The sequence below is a fragment of the Ranitomeya imitator genome, chromosome 2 (genome assembly GCF_032444005.1).
Source record: "Ranitomeya imitator isolate aRanImi1 chromosome 2, aRanImi1.pri, whole genome shotgun sequence".
Taxonomy (NCBI): Eukaryota; Metazoa; Chordata; class Amphibia; order Anura; family Dendrobatidae; genus Ranitomeya; species Ranitomeya imitator.
This window is the reverse complement of record NC_091283.1, coordinates 605,225,819-605,239,219: the sequence shown is the minus strand read 5'-3', so window position 1 is coordinate 605,239,219 and position 13,401 is coordinate 605,225,819. Positions and strand designations below refer to the sequence as shown.

General features: G+C 43.1%; 1 protein-coding gene across 1 annotated transcript in view; it reads right to left on the bottom strand.

The window, feature by feature from the left end:
- Positions 1 to 6,608: 6,608 nt before the first annotated feature.
- ENPP7 (ectonucleotide pyrophosphatase/phosphodiesterase 7) overlaps positions 6,609 to 13,401 on the bottom strand; it is a 75,779-nt gene continuing 68,986 nt past the window's right edge. Inside the window, exons 4-7 of the mRNA XM_069752438.1 lie at positions 9,171 to 9,408; positions 8,778 to 8,816; positions 8,461 to 8,602; positions 6,609 to 6,929 (exon numbers count right to left, since the gene is read on the bottom strand). Coding sequence (XP_069608539.1) covers positions 8,481 to 8,602; positions 8,778 to 8,816; positions 9,171 to 9,408 — 399 coding nt within the window. The 3' untranslated portion in view covers positions 6,609 to 6,929; positions 8,461 to 8,480. The remainder of the gene's footprint in view (positions 6,930 to 8,460; positions 8,603 to 8,777; positions 8,817 to 9,170; positions 9,409 to 13,401) is intronic.

Sequence of the window (13,401 nt, the reverse complement as noted above, 5' to 3'; positions counted from 1 at the left end):
CAAAATCATGATAACCAGCTGGACAAGGAAACAATGAACAAATAATAACTATCAGGAACTTAGCTTCTGCAGGAGAAGACAGGTCACCAGAAAGATCCAAGAGCGAACTGAACCAATGCAGGAACATTGACAGCTGGCATGGAGTAACGATCTGAGTGGAGTTAAATAGAGCAGCCAACCAAAGGATAAACCACGTCACCTGTGTAAGGAACCTCAGAAGCAGCAGCTTCACTCACAGCCACCAGAGGGAGTCCATGGACAGAACTCGCCGAAGTACCATTCACGACCACAGGAGGGAGTTCGACAACAGAATTCACAACAGTGATCCAACACTTCACAAGAAACATTGACAACTGGCAAGGACTAATGAATCCTGCACACCTAAATATCTCAGTCAGAAATGCAATCAGCAGATACACCTGGCCAGGACTGCGACTCAGAGACAACTGCATTCCCACCTACAACCACTGGAGGGAACCCAAAAGCAGAATTCACAACAGTAAACACCTTGAACCCCCCAGGTTCTTCAGAGAAATGTATAATGTTGAGGCATGAAAATAATTTTTTTTTTCACAAATATGTTTTAGCCATCACTTTTTCATTTTCACAAGGGTAACAGCAGAAATTGGACCCCAACATTTTTTGTGCAATTTCCCCTGAGTACACTGAGGTCACGTTTGGAGAATCCATGATGTGCCTAAACAATGGAAGTCCCGCACAAGTGATTCTATATTGGAATTAGTGTTTCCTGGTATGAGCATTCTACAATGTAGTTAGGGATAATGGTGTGCACTCAGGTCGGGGACAAGGAGGTGCTGGTAAAAAAGACCGTGTGGTCAAGTCAATCATAAAAAGAAAATTACCGCACACTCAATACTGGTATGGTGCAAAAAGGTATATGCCAATTTTATTCAGAGAAACAAAAAAAGTTGCCACATTGATTTTAGTAGATACAATGTAGTGACATGCGTAAGTTGTCTAGAGTGCATCAGGTTGTCATATGTGAGTAATATAGAGTGCATCAGATTGGAATATGTGAGTTGAGTAGAGTGCATCAGGTTGGCATACGTGAGTTATGTAGAGTGCATCGGGTTGGCATAAGTGAGAAGTGTAGAATGCATCAGTTTGGCATGCGTGAGTAGTGTAGAGTGCACCAGGTTAACATGTCAGTTCTGTAGAGTGCATGAGGTTGGCATATGTGAGTTATGTGGCATGCATCAGGTTGGCATACGTAAGTTGAGTAGTATGCATCTGTTTGGCATACATAAGTAGCGTAGAGTGTATCAGGTTGGTATACTTGAGTAGTGTAGAGTGCATCAGGATAGCATGTTTGAGTAGTGTACAGTACATCGGGTTGGCATATGTGAGTTGTGTACAGTGAATCAGGTTGGCATACAGGAGTTGTGTAGAGTGCATCAGGTTGGCATAGGTCAGTTCTGTACAGTGCATGAGGTTGGTATACGTGAGTTGTGTAGAGTGCATCAATCAGGTTGGCATATGTGAGTTGAGTGAAGTGCATCAGCTTGGCATACGTGAGTAGTATAGAGTGCATCAGGTTGGCATACGTAAGTTGAGTAGCATGCATCAGGTTGGTATATGTGAGTAGTGTAGAGTGCATCAGGTTGGCATACATAAGTAGTGTAGAGTGCATCAGGTTGGCATACGTGAGTAGTGTAGAGTACCATTGCCCTCTGGAAGGTGGCTGTGGCTCCCTGCAGCTCAAAAGGCATTCCGGTATTTTGGGAGCAAACTTCAGTTTTTTCCTTGGCACTTTGGGACAGAAGAATTTGCCAGTACCCTTTCATTAGGTCCAAGGTGGAGATGTTTCAAAAACCTGACTGGCACATCCAAACATAGACTAAGTGTGAACAGGTGCTGAACCTAGAGTCGCCAACTCGTATATAATTAAGTAAATACCACTCGTATATAGTTAAGTAAATAAGGCAGCACACTGCAGCGCTAGAACATGCAAACTTGAAATACGAAATTTGAACTGCATTACTGCACTAGAAATATGAGAAATGAGAGCGTTTAGCGCATAAAAATGGCCAATTTTATGTGTACCTGGTAGCCACTTTACGGCATCTCTCTTATACCAGGTCCTAAACTTGCCTTACCTCGCTGAGAATAAACGTCTCCATCTGAATGGGTACATGTGAAACCTCTTTCTAGACTAAAATTCTCTCTCTCTGTGGAGGGGTATTGGACCTGCTGTAATTAAAACACCTGTGGCTAGGAGGCGGAGTGCACGATCAGAAGGTTAAAGAATACATTTCAAAAACCTGACTGGCACATCCAAACATAGACTAAGTGTGAACAGGTGCTGAACCTAGAGTCACCAACTCGTATATAGTTAAGTAAATAAGGCAGCACACTGCAGCGCTAGAACATGCAAACTTGAAATACGAAATTTGAACTGCATTACTGCACTAGAAATATGAAAAATGAGAGCGTTTAGCGCATAAAAATGGCGACTCTAGGTTCAGCACCTGTTCACACTTAGTCTATGTTTGGATGTGCCAGTCAGGTTTTTGAAATGTATTCTTTAGCCTTCTGATCGTGCACTCCGCCTCCTAGCCACAGGTGCTTTAATTACAGCAGGTCCAATACCCCTCCACAGAGAGAGAGAATTTTAGTCTAGAAAGAGGTTTCACATGTACCCATTCAGATGGAGACGTTTATTCTCAGCGAGGTAAGGCAAGTTTAGGACCTGGTATAAGAGAGATGCCGTAAAGTGGCTACCAGGTACACATAAAATTGGCCATTTTTATGCGCTAAACACTCTCATTTTTCATATTTCTAGTGCAGTAATGCAGTTCAAATTTCGTATTTCAAGTTTGCATGTTCTAGCGCTGCAGTGTGCTGCCTTATTTACTTAACTATATACGAGTTGGCGACTCTAGGTTCAGCACCTGTTCACACTTAGTCTATGTTTGGATGTGCCAGTCAGGTTTTTGAAATGTATTCTTTAGCCTTCTGATCGTGCACTCCGCCTCCTAGCCACAGGTGTTTTAATTACAGCAGGTCCAATACCCCTCCACAGAGAGAGAGAATTTTAGTCTAGAAAGAGGCTTCACATGTACCCATTCAGATAGAGACGTTTATTCTCAGCGAGGTAAGGCAAGTTTAGGACCTGGTATAAGTGAGATGCCGTAAAGTGGCTACCAGGTACACATAAAATTGGCCATTTTTAAGCGCTAAACGCTCTCATTTTTCATATTTCTAGTGCAGTAATGCAGTTCAAATTTCGTATTTCAAGTTTGCATGTTCTAGCGCTGCAGTGTGCTGCCTTATTTACTTAACTATATACGAGTTGGCGACTCTAGGTTCAGCACCTGTTCACACATAGTCTATATTTGGATGTGCCAGTCAGGTTTTTTAAATGTATTCTTTAGCCTTCTGATCGTGCACTCCGCCTCCTAGCCACAGGTGTTTTAATTACAGCAGGTCCAATACCCCTCCACAGAGAGAGAGAATTTTAGTCTAGAAAGAGGTTTCACATGTACCCATTCAGATGGAGACGTTTATTCTCAGCGAGGTAAGGCAAGTTTAGGACCTGGTATAAGAGAGATGCCGTAAAGTGGCTACCAGGTACACATAAAATTGGCCATTTTTATGCGCTAAACGCTCTCATTTTTCATATTTCTAGTGCAGTAATGCAGTTCAAATTTCATATTTCAAGTTTGCATGTTCTAGCGCTGCAGTGTGCTGCCTTATTTACTTAACTATATACGAGTTGGCGACTCTAGGTTCAGCACCTGTTCACACTTAGTCTATGTTTGGATGTGCCAGTCAGGTTTTTGAAATGTATTCTTTAGCCTTCTGATCGTGCACTCCGCCTCCTAGCCACAGGTGTTTTAACTACAGCAGGTCCAATACCCCTCCACAGAGAGAGAGAATTTTAGTCTAGAAAGAGGTTTCACATGTACCCATTCAGATGGAGACGTTTATTCTCAGCGAGGTAAGGCAAGTTTAGGACCTGGTATAAGAGAGATGCCGTAAAGTGGCTACCAGGTACACATAAAATTGGCCATTTTTAAGCGCTAAACGCTCTCATTTTTCATATTTCTAGTGCAGTAATGCAGTTCAAATTTCGTATTTCAAGTTTGCATGTTCTAGCGCTGCAGTGTGCTGCCTTATTTACTTAACTATATACGAGTTGGCGACTCTAGGTTCAGCACCTGTTCACACTTACTCTATGTTTGGATGTGCCAGTCAGGTTTTTGAAATGTATTCTTTAGCCTTCTGATCGTGCACTCCGCCTCCTAGCCACAGGTGTTTTAATTACAGCAGGCCCAATACCCCTCCACAGAGAGAGAGAATTTTGTCTAGAAAGAGGTTTCACATGTACCCATTCAGATGGAGACGTTTATTCTCAGCGAGGTAAGGCAAGTTTAGGACCTGGTATAAGAGAGATGCCGTAAAGTGGCTACCAGGTACACATAAAATTGGCCATTTTTATGCGCTAAACGCTCTCATTTTTCATATTTCTAGTGCAGTAATGCAGTTCAAATTTCGTATTTCAAGGTGGAGATGTATCTGGCATTGGATACTCATTGAACTTGGTCAATTCATTCAACTTCCTATAATTGTTACAAAAGCGCCATTCTCCATCATGCTTCAGCACAAGGACAATGGGGCTTGAAAAGTTGCTCTTTGACTCCTCAATGATGCTCAGGCTCAACATTCTCCTCACCTTCTTCTAAATTACCTCAAGGCAGGCTTCAGTGATTCGATACTGCTTTAGGTTTATCTGCACATGCGGTTCCGTCAAGATTTTGTACTCGACGACCTGCGTATATCCGGGCAACTCTGAAAACTGGTCTCAGTTCCGCTGGAGCAGCTCTCAGCACTATTGTGTCTTTGCCACTGTGACATCTTCTATCTTGGCTTCGAGATTGGCCCCCAGGTATGTAGCTTCCACCGGCTTCCTGTGTCGCCATGGCTTAAGCAGATTTATGTGGTACACCTGGTACAGTTTTCTTCTCCCTAGCTGGTGGACCTTGTAGTTGACATCTCCCAGCTTTTCAACCACTTTGTATGGCCCCTGCCTCGGCCAAAAATTTACTCTACAGTGGGAATGAACACTACACCCAATCTCCAGGGCTAACCTATCTATCAGGCTGTCTGTCTGCAGATAGTACACTGACATCCTGAGTTGCATAATCTGGAGAGCCTTATACAGCTCCCTCATCACTCTGGCCATAAAATGAGTTCCTTGGTCTGTCCAGATCTCCTTTGGCAGGCTCATTCAGGAAAAAATATGAGTTTCTCCAAACATGCTCGGGTGGTCTCCGAGTATTTCAGTGTGCTTGGAGGGTTAGTTTGTCAATGCAACTGCATGATTTGCGGCTGCTAGAAAGCTTGAGTACATGTGGGGATTCCCTAACAAACAGGCAACCCCCACATGTATTCAAGCTGTCTAGCAGCCGCAAATCATGCAGCTGCGTCGACAAACTAAATCTCTGAGCATGCTGAAATATTTGGAAACAACCCAAGCATGCTCGGAGAAACTCGAGTAATGAGCATACTCGCTCATCACTAGTAGTCACACAAATGCTTTCCATTTAAATTTCAACTGGTTTATTGAAAAACGTACTACACAAACCTGTGCAACGTTAAGTGACATAAACATGGACCTTTGAGCCAAACAGGAAAGAAAGTCCTGGAAAACAGTGAACACAAGTGCCAATCAGTGATTTGGGTCACTGATCAGTGCTTGACCGTTGCAGGATGCACAAACAAAAAAACCCTGACAAAAATAGAGTGTTCAAGTACTGACCAGCAGTCAGCAGGAGAAGTGGAAAAGGGGATAGGGAGACGTGGAAAAGGGGGAGAGGAGGGTTGGGGTGAATTAGAAAAAAGCTAGGGAAAAGGAACAGAACAGGACCATCTTCTTACAGGAACCTCAACGGCACCAACAGCAGTGATGGCAGAGGCAAAATTTGTCTGTGGCTCCACAGGTCCCAGAAAATCCGCAGCAAAACAACTAAATAACTGCTCTGCACACATTTCGAAGCAAAAATGAGGTAGTGCAGAGTGGTCACTTAGAGTTCAGATGGCGTTTCTGCACAGTGATTGGTGCAATCAGCGTCATTGTCCATTCGCATCAATCATTGCTGAAACTGGTGACTTTGGCGTTACCTAGCAACAGCCTATGATCGGTGCTATTATAGCACCCATAATAGGCTGGACATCAGTGTTTCAAGCTATTTAATTTGCTGAAGCACTGAAATCGCTGTGATTGGCTGTTCAGAATTGAACAGCCAACCACTGCAGTCATAGTTGCGTTGTGACATCACCAACCCCCCGTGACGAATGTGAGCATCAGCAGGCACCTTATTGCGATCACTGTGACTGCGGTCTCAAAGCCGCTTTAAGGATAGGACGTATCCATATGTAATAGGTAAGCTCTTACTGATCTGGGTGTATGGATATGTCCAAGGTCGTGAAGGTGTTAATTCTGAGTATATCCTTACCTTTTCCATTTTGCTGAGAAATCCATAGTTTTAATTGTATGCTAATGAGATGTAAGTGTTGTAGGCAGGCAGTGCACTTACATTTTTTCTGGATGTATGGATGTGCTAAATTTATGTAAAAATTGTCAATTTCCTAATTAAAGGACAAATAGTTTTATTGATATTTTTATCATAAAATATTTTCTTAATGGTATGCAGTCAAACGATGTCACATGGATCATACATTTTATATTTTTTAAATTAGCTCCACATGTTTAAGTTAGTTATTCCAAGATTATTACTGTAGTCTGTTGGTGAATTGTATGATTTGTCTTGGTAACAGGGTCTTCAAAAGTCACAGAGACATATTAGATGAGACATCTTGTAAGTGTGCAAATACAGTTACTGTTATCCCCAGTAGAAATGTAATGTTTCTCATCCATGGTCTTCATACAAAGGTAAATGAATATTCTGTCAGGGAATAAAAACAATTAATATTTTGCATTATCCTGGAAAAGAAGGAAGTTCAGTCAAAAATGTTTGTAAGGGTCTATTCACATTGCATTTTTACATTAAGTTTGGTGTATGCATCCAGAAGGCTTCCAGCAAAAAATGCTATAAGTATCTATATGTCTCCATGCACCCAACATTTGCCAAAAGAGTGTCCATTAGGGCTTGCTCACACGCAAGACAATCGGATTACACTCAAATGACACTAGTCTCAAACTCAGACAGAGTTTGATCAAAGTGACATTAGCATAACCCGCCCGATTCTCTCGCATAAGATAATCAACGACCGTGTGACGCGTCCCTTAGGCATATGCTGGGCTAATAGGTATCTTGTGCTTGTATTCCTTTTGCCCTCCTGTATAGGATAGATAGGAGGTAACTTCTACACTTGGTTGAACATCTTTAAACTTGTACTAACCATAGAATGAACCAAATAATTCATATAAATGAACCAAACAACTGTTGTTTAAAATGGGGTTGACCCACCATTGTATAATGCATCCAATGTACAGATTATAACAATAAATATTATTTGCAATTTCTATGCTGTTAAAAGTGATCCCATGAAGAATTACAATATTTTCTTACAAATAATGGCACCTCTGATTATTTATACGGCAAAGCAGTGTGCAGGTGCATCTACTGAGCTGAGTTCTGCGAGTCCAATTCAGAGCTCTCAATAGAAATAGCAGCCATGGCAGAAAGTTATTTTTATTGGCTACTATTCTGCAGTGTATAGTGTATACAGAGACTTGGCTGTGGGCAAGCTACTACTTCACTTGGTGCCAAATTTCCTGCCATTTTGGCGCGCTGATATTTTATATCCAAGGCTGGCTTCATCACTGTCACCTGACCTAGAGTACTGCTAAATTCTGTCCCTCGTTCAACTTTTCTCCTTTGAATCAATACCTCAGGGTTTTGTTCAGGCCTGGAAGCAGCACGTCAGTGAAGAGTTTTATCTCTTATACTTCCCTCTCCTACAGCAATGCCAAATACAAAATTTGTGCACAGCTGTGGTGCAGTTTTTGGAAAAAAAGCAGCCATATTCTTCTAATCATGGAAATTTCTTAAAATGGAGGATAAACTCTCAAATGAGAGATACCCAGAATAATGTAATTCACAATTTGGCTATAAGGATCAACCTTGCCGTCAACGTGCATAACACATCATCCGAGTCCTTTTTTTCTGTGTGGGTCTATCCTGTATCTGCATGCTGCTCTGTGGTGCCTCCACAAGCAGATATTCAGTGTATACCTGTGGGAAATGCCATTTTAATGGGTTCACAACCTTTCTCATTGTGTCTACTAGGGTATTTCTCCACTTATCTGGAAATATTATCCGAGGAAGCTCTCTCTCTGACTATTTCATATTCTACAGTTTGTCTAGTCCCTTTAAATGGTCATCTAAAATGTAGACTGCACACACCCACACATGGACACCATAATGAAGAGTTTAGATATTATAATTACAGTATATGTGGTTTATACTTAACCTCTTGATCCTCGCATAGTGTTATGATTTTCTTTTTCTTTTGACTGCTATGATCACTACCGTAAGGACAAAAGCAATAAAAAGAATTCCAACTACAACGGAAAGTCCAATTGTAGCCTGGTATATCATATCTGCTACAGAGTCTAAAACAAATGAAAAACAAAGGGAATAAAATGAATTACAAAATAACTTAATAGAAATTGTGTCATAACTATTATAAACTTAGGGTCCTCCAGTACAGACTGCATGGTATTCATGTACATATCATGCAGAAAATGGACTAGGCAAAATTCAGATGTGGATTATGACTATACTTGCCATCTGCTTGGGTTGGTCTAGCCGGCTGAACAGTAGATGCTGTGTGAAAAAAAGAAGAAAATTAGAAAAAACGTATTAAACAGAAAAGACCTGTTTCTAAGCTATATACCCTTCCTCTCCTCTCAACATCGCTTCCGTGTTCCTTGGATCATTCTGGAAGTGAAATACTGTATATGTTTGACTTACTATTACGGTAATTCATGATATAGGATAAGAAAAATGATTCTGTAGATTATTAACCACTATGTCCTCCCTTCCTTTTTTAAGCATGCAACCATCGGACCGATCCTCAAGAAGCCAACTCTTGACCCGTCCTCTATGTCCAACTATTGCCTTATATCAGTACTCCCATGTGCCTCAAAACTTACTGAACATCCATCTATGTAAACCAACCTGAATTATCATCGTTGTAGGTAAGCAACATGTTCTTCGTCACTGCAAGGTCTCCATCATGAGGCTCTGGTGTTATTCCCAACAGCTCGCACATTAGTGCATACACGTTCACACTTTCAAAAGGCTCCACTACCAGGCCTTTTTTGAATGATGGGCCTACAGCTCTGAATATGGTTTTCATTTCCATTTCTTTATTATCAAAGCCATGTTCACCATTATTAAATTGGAACTTTGCATACTTGAAATAAAAAGTGAGCCACAGTTAGAATACACAGGAGATATTCCTATTAGTATTTCATATTTTGATACCATCATTAATAATCTATAGCTGTTAGATCTAATTATAAAGTACTAATCAGTAAGAGATGTATCTATGACATCGTAGCTGTGATAAAAAGCCTTGTAATTTTATCGAGGCACACTGTACATCTATAAGTCTTTGATTTCATATGAAGACATACAGAGCATTTTTTAACAAAATTCATATGCATCCAAAAGTATTACATACAGTAAAGTTCATATTATATAGGTATTGATTCTTTCTACACGAGGATAGCTCCATCATTCAATGGCACCCAAAGTCCCTCGGGCTTCTTAGGCTACTTTCACACTAGCGTTAACTGCAATACGTTAAAATGCGTCGTTTTGCAGAAAAAACGTATGCAGCAAAATATTTTGCTGCATACGTTTTTTCCCCATAGACTTGTATTGGCGACGTATTGAAACGGATTTGCATTCGTCGGTATACGTCTTTCGACGGATGCGTCGAAAAGAGGCGACACGTCGTCTGGAAAAAAGAAGATTGTAACGTTTTTTGTCTCCGCCAATAAAACGTGTCTCGGCGCATTCGTCGGCATGCGTCTTTTGCTAGAATGAAAGTCTATGAGCGACGGATGCGTCGAGACACGTCGTACGACGCAATGCAGCGCTGCAATACGTTTTTTTCTACTGAGCATGCTCAGAAACAGGTGTTTTTATCTAAATGGCCAGACATCCCCAAATCTATATAAACCTGGTCTGGGCCTTCAACCCCCACATATGCCAGCAAGACTCAGAGAGAAGAAGAAGCAGCCTCCAGCCAGCCGGACACCAAGAGCCCAGCCTGGACACCAAGAGCCCAGCCGGACCCCAAGAGCCCAGCCTGGACCCCAAGAGCCCTGCCGGACACCAAGAGCCCTGCCGGACACCAAGAGCACAGCCTGGACACCAAGAGCCCAGCCGGACCCCAAGAGCCCAGCCTGGACCCCAAGAGCCCTGCCGGACACCAAGAGCCCAGCCGGACCCCAAGAGCCCAGCCTGGACCCCAAGAGCCCTGCCGGACACCAAGAGCCCAGCCGGACACCAAGAGCCCAGCCTGGCAGCAAGGACCAGACACACTACAACAGTGTGAGTATATTGCCATTTGTGTGTGTGTGTGTGTGCGCATTTGTGTATGACGTACTGACTATAGCAAGAGCTTATAAAACCTGAATCCAACCTGAGGCCTGCCGTCATCCTGCAACAGCCATTGCCATGCTACAGTCCAGATCCACCGTGAGGCCTGCCACTGTGAAGATATCAAGCTCCAGCCGGAGGACTGATGGCCGTGTGTGTGTGTGTGTGTGGGTGTGTGTGTTTATTTTTGTACTGCTGTGTGCTTTTGTATGTATGTGTTCACGTGCCTGCACCTTATTATGCCTTCGTCAATATTGCGACTGTTCATGTGTTATGCTTGCGTTATGACTCGGCTTGCAGGTATGTTTGTGTGCGTCTTGTTGGTTGCATGTGCATTTGTCAATGCCATATTGGTTAATATTGATTTGTGATGTATTTACTAATTAAGGTACCGTCACACTGAGTGACGCTGCAGCAATACCGACAATAATCCGGATCACTGCAGCGTCGCTGTTTGGTCGCTGGAGAGCTGTTACACAGACAGCTCTCCAGCAACCAACGATGCCAGTAACCAGGGTAAACATGGGGTTACTAAGTGCATAGCCGCGCTTAGTAACCCGATGTTTACCATGGTTACCAGTGTAAAAGTAAAAAAAAAAAAAGGTAAAAAAAAAAATATCCGCTGTCTGTCCCCGTGCTGTGCTTCTCTGCATTGTGAGCGCCAGCCAGCCGTAAAGCAGAGCAGAGCGGTGACGTCACCACTCTGCTTTCCGGCCGCTGTGCTTATACAGGGCAGAGAAGCAGAACGCCGAGGGACAGACAGCGGAACATAAGTATGAAGTGTTTGTGTTTTTTCTTACTTTTACACTGTTAACCAGGGTAAACATCGGGTTAATAAGTGCAGAGCCGCGCTTAGTAACCTGATGTTTACCCTAGTTACCAGTGAACAAATCGCTTAATTGGCGTCACACACGGCGATTCAGCGATGTCTACATAAAGTCCAGCAATGAAATAAAGTTCTGGACTTTCTGCAGCGACCAATGACATCACAGCAGGATTCTGATCGCCGCTGTGTGTCAAACTGAACGATATCGCTAACCAGGACGCTGCAACGTCACGGTTTGCTAGCGATATCGTTCATTGTGACGGTACCTTTAAGGTACCGTCACACTTAGCGACGCTGCAGCGATACCGACAACGATCCGGATCGCTGCAGCGTCGCTGTTTGGTCGCTGGAGAGCTGTTACACAGACAGCTCTCCAGCAACCAACGATGCCAGTAACCAGGGTAAACATGGGGTTACTAAGTGCATAGCCGCGCTTAGTAACCCGATGTTTACCATGGTTACCAGTGTAAAAGTAAAAAAAAAAAAAGGTAAAAAAAAAAATATCCGCTGTCTGTCCCCGTGCTGTGCTTCTCTGCATTGTGAGCGCCAGCCAGCCGTAAAGCAGAGCAGAGCGGTGACGTCACCACTCTGCTTTCCGGCCGCTGTGCTTATACAGGGCAGAGAAGCAGAACGCCGAGGGACAGACAGCGGAACATAAGTATGAAGTGTTTGTGTTTTTTCTTACTTTTACACTGTTAACCAGGGTAAACATCGGGTTAATAAGTGCAGAGCCGCGCTTAGTAACCTGATGTTTACCCTAGTTACCAGTGAACAAATCGCTTAATTGGCGTCACACACGGCGATTCAGCGATGTCTACATAAAGTCCAGCAATGAAATAAAGTTCTGGACTTTCTGCAGCGACCAATGACATCACAGCAGGATTCTGATCGCCGCTGTGTGTCAAACTGAACGATATCGCTAACCAGGACGCTGCAACGTCACGGTTTGCTAGCGATATCGTTCATTGTGACGGTACCTTTAAGGTACCGTCACACTTAGCGACGCTGCAGCGATACCGACAACGATCCGGATCGCTGCAGCGTCGCTGTTTGGTCGCTGGAGAGCTGTCACAAAGACCGCTCTCCAGCGACCAACGATCCAGAGGTCCCCGGTAAACCAGGGTAAACATCGGGTAACTAAGCGCAGGGCCGCGCTTAGTAACCCGATGTTTACCCTGGTTACCAGCGTAAAAAAACAAACAATACATACTTACATTCAGCTGTCTGTCCCCTGCCGTCTGGTTACTGCACTGAATGCTGGCCGTAAAGTGAAAGCAGAGCACAGCCACAGCGGTGAGTCATCGCTGTGTGACTCACCGCTGTGCTGTGCTTTCACTTTCACTTTCCGGCCAGCAGTCAGTGCAGGAACCAGACGGCAGGGGACAGACAGCTGAATGTAAGTATGTAGTGTTTGTTTTTTTACGCTGGTAACCAGGGTAAACATCGGGTTACTAAGCGCGGCCCTGCGCTTAGTTACCCGATGTTTACCCTGGTTACCAGCAAAGACATCGCTGAATCGGTGTCACACACGCCGATTCAGCGATGTCTGCGGGGAGTCCAGCGACCAAATAAAGTTCTGGACTTTATTCCCCGACCAGCGACATCACAGCAGGGGCCTGATCGCTGCTGCGTGTCACACTGGACGATATCGCTAGTGAGGACGCTGCAACGTCACAGATCGCTAGCGATATCGTCTAGTGTGACAGTACCTTTAGTATAGTGTTTTGTGCACCTTTTTTTTTTTTTTTGTTTATTAAAATGGATGTATTATTGCAAAGTCTAATGGTCTGCAGCTTGAGGTTATATTTTTTTTTTTTAAATTTACTTAACCATTCCCATTCGATGTACTTGTATTTTAAAATAAAGAGCATTTCTGCTCCATTGTGATTTAAAAAAAAAAAAAAAAGAAAAAAATTATATATTAATAAAATGTTTCTTAAAAAATTGTCCGTAGTATAATTTCTTAAAGGT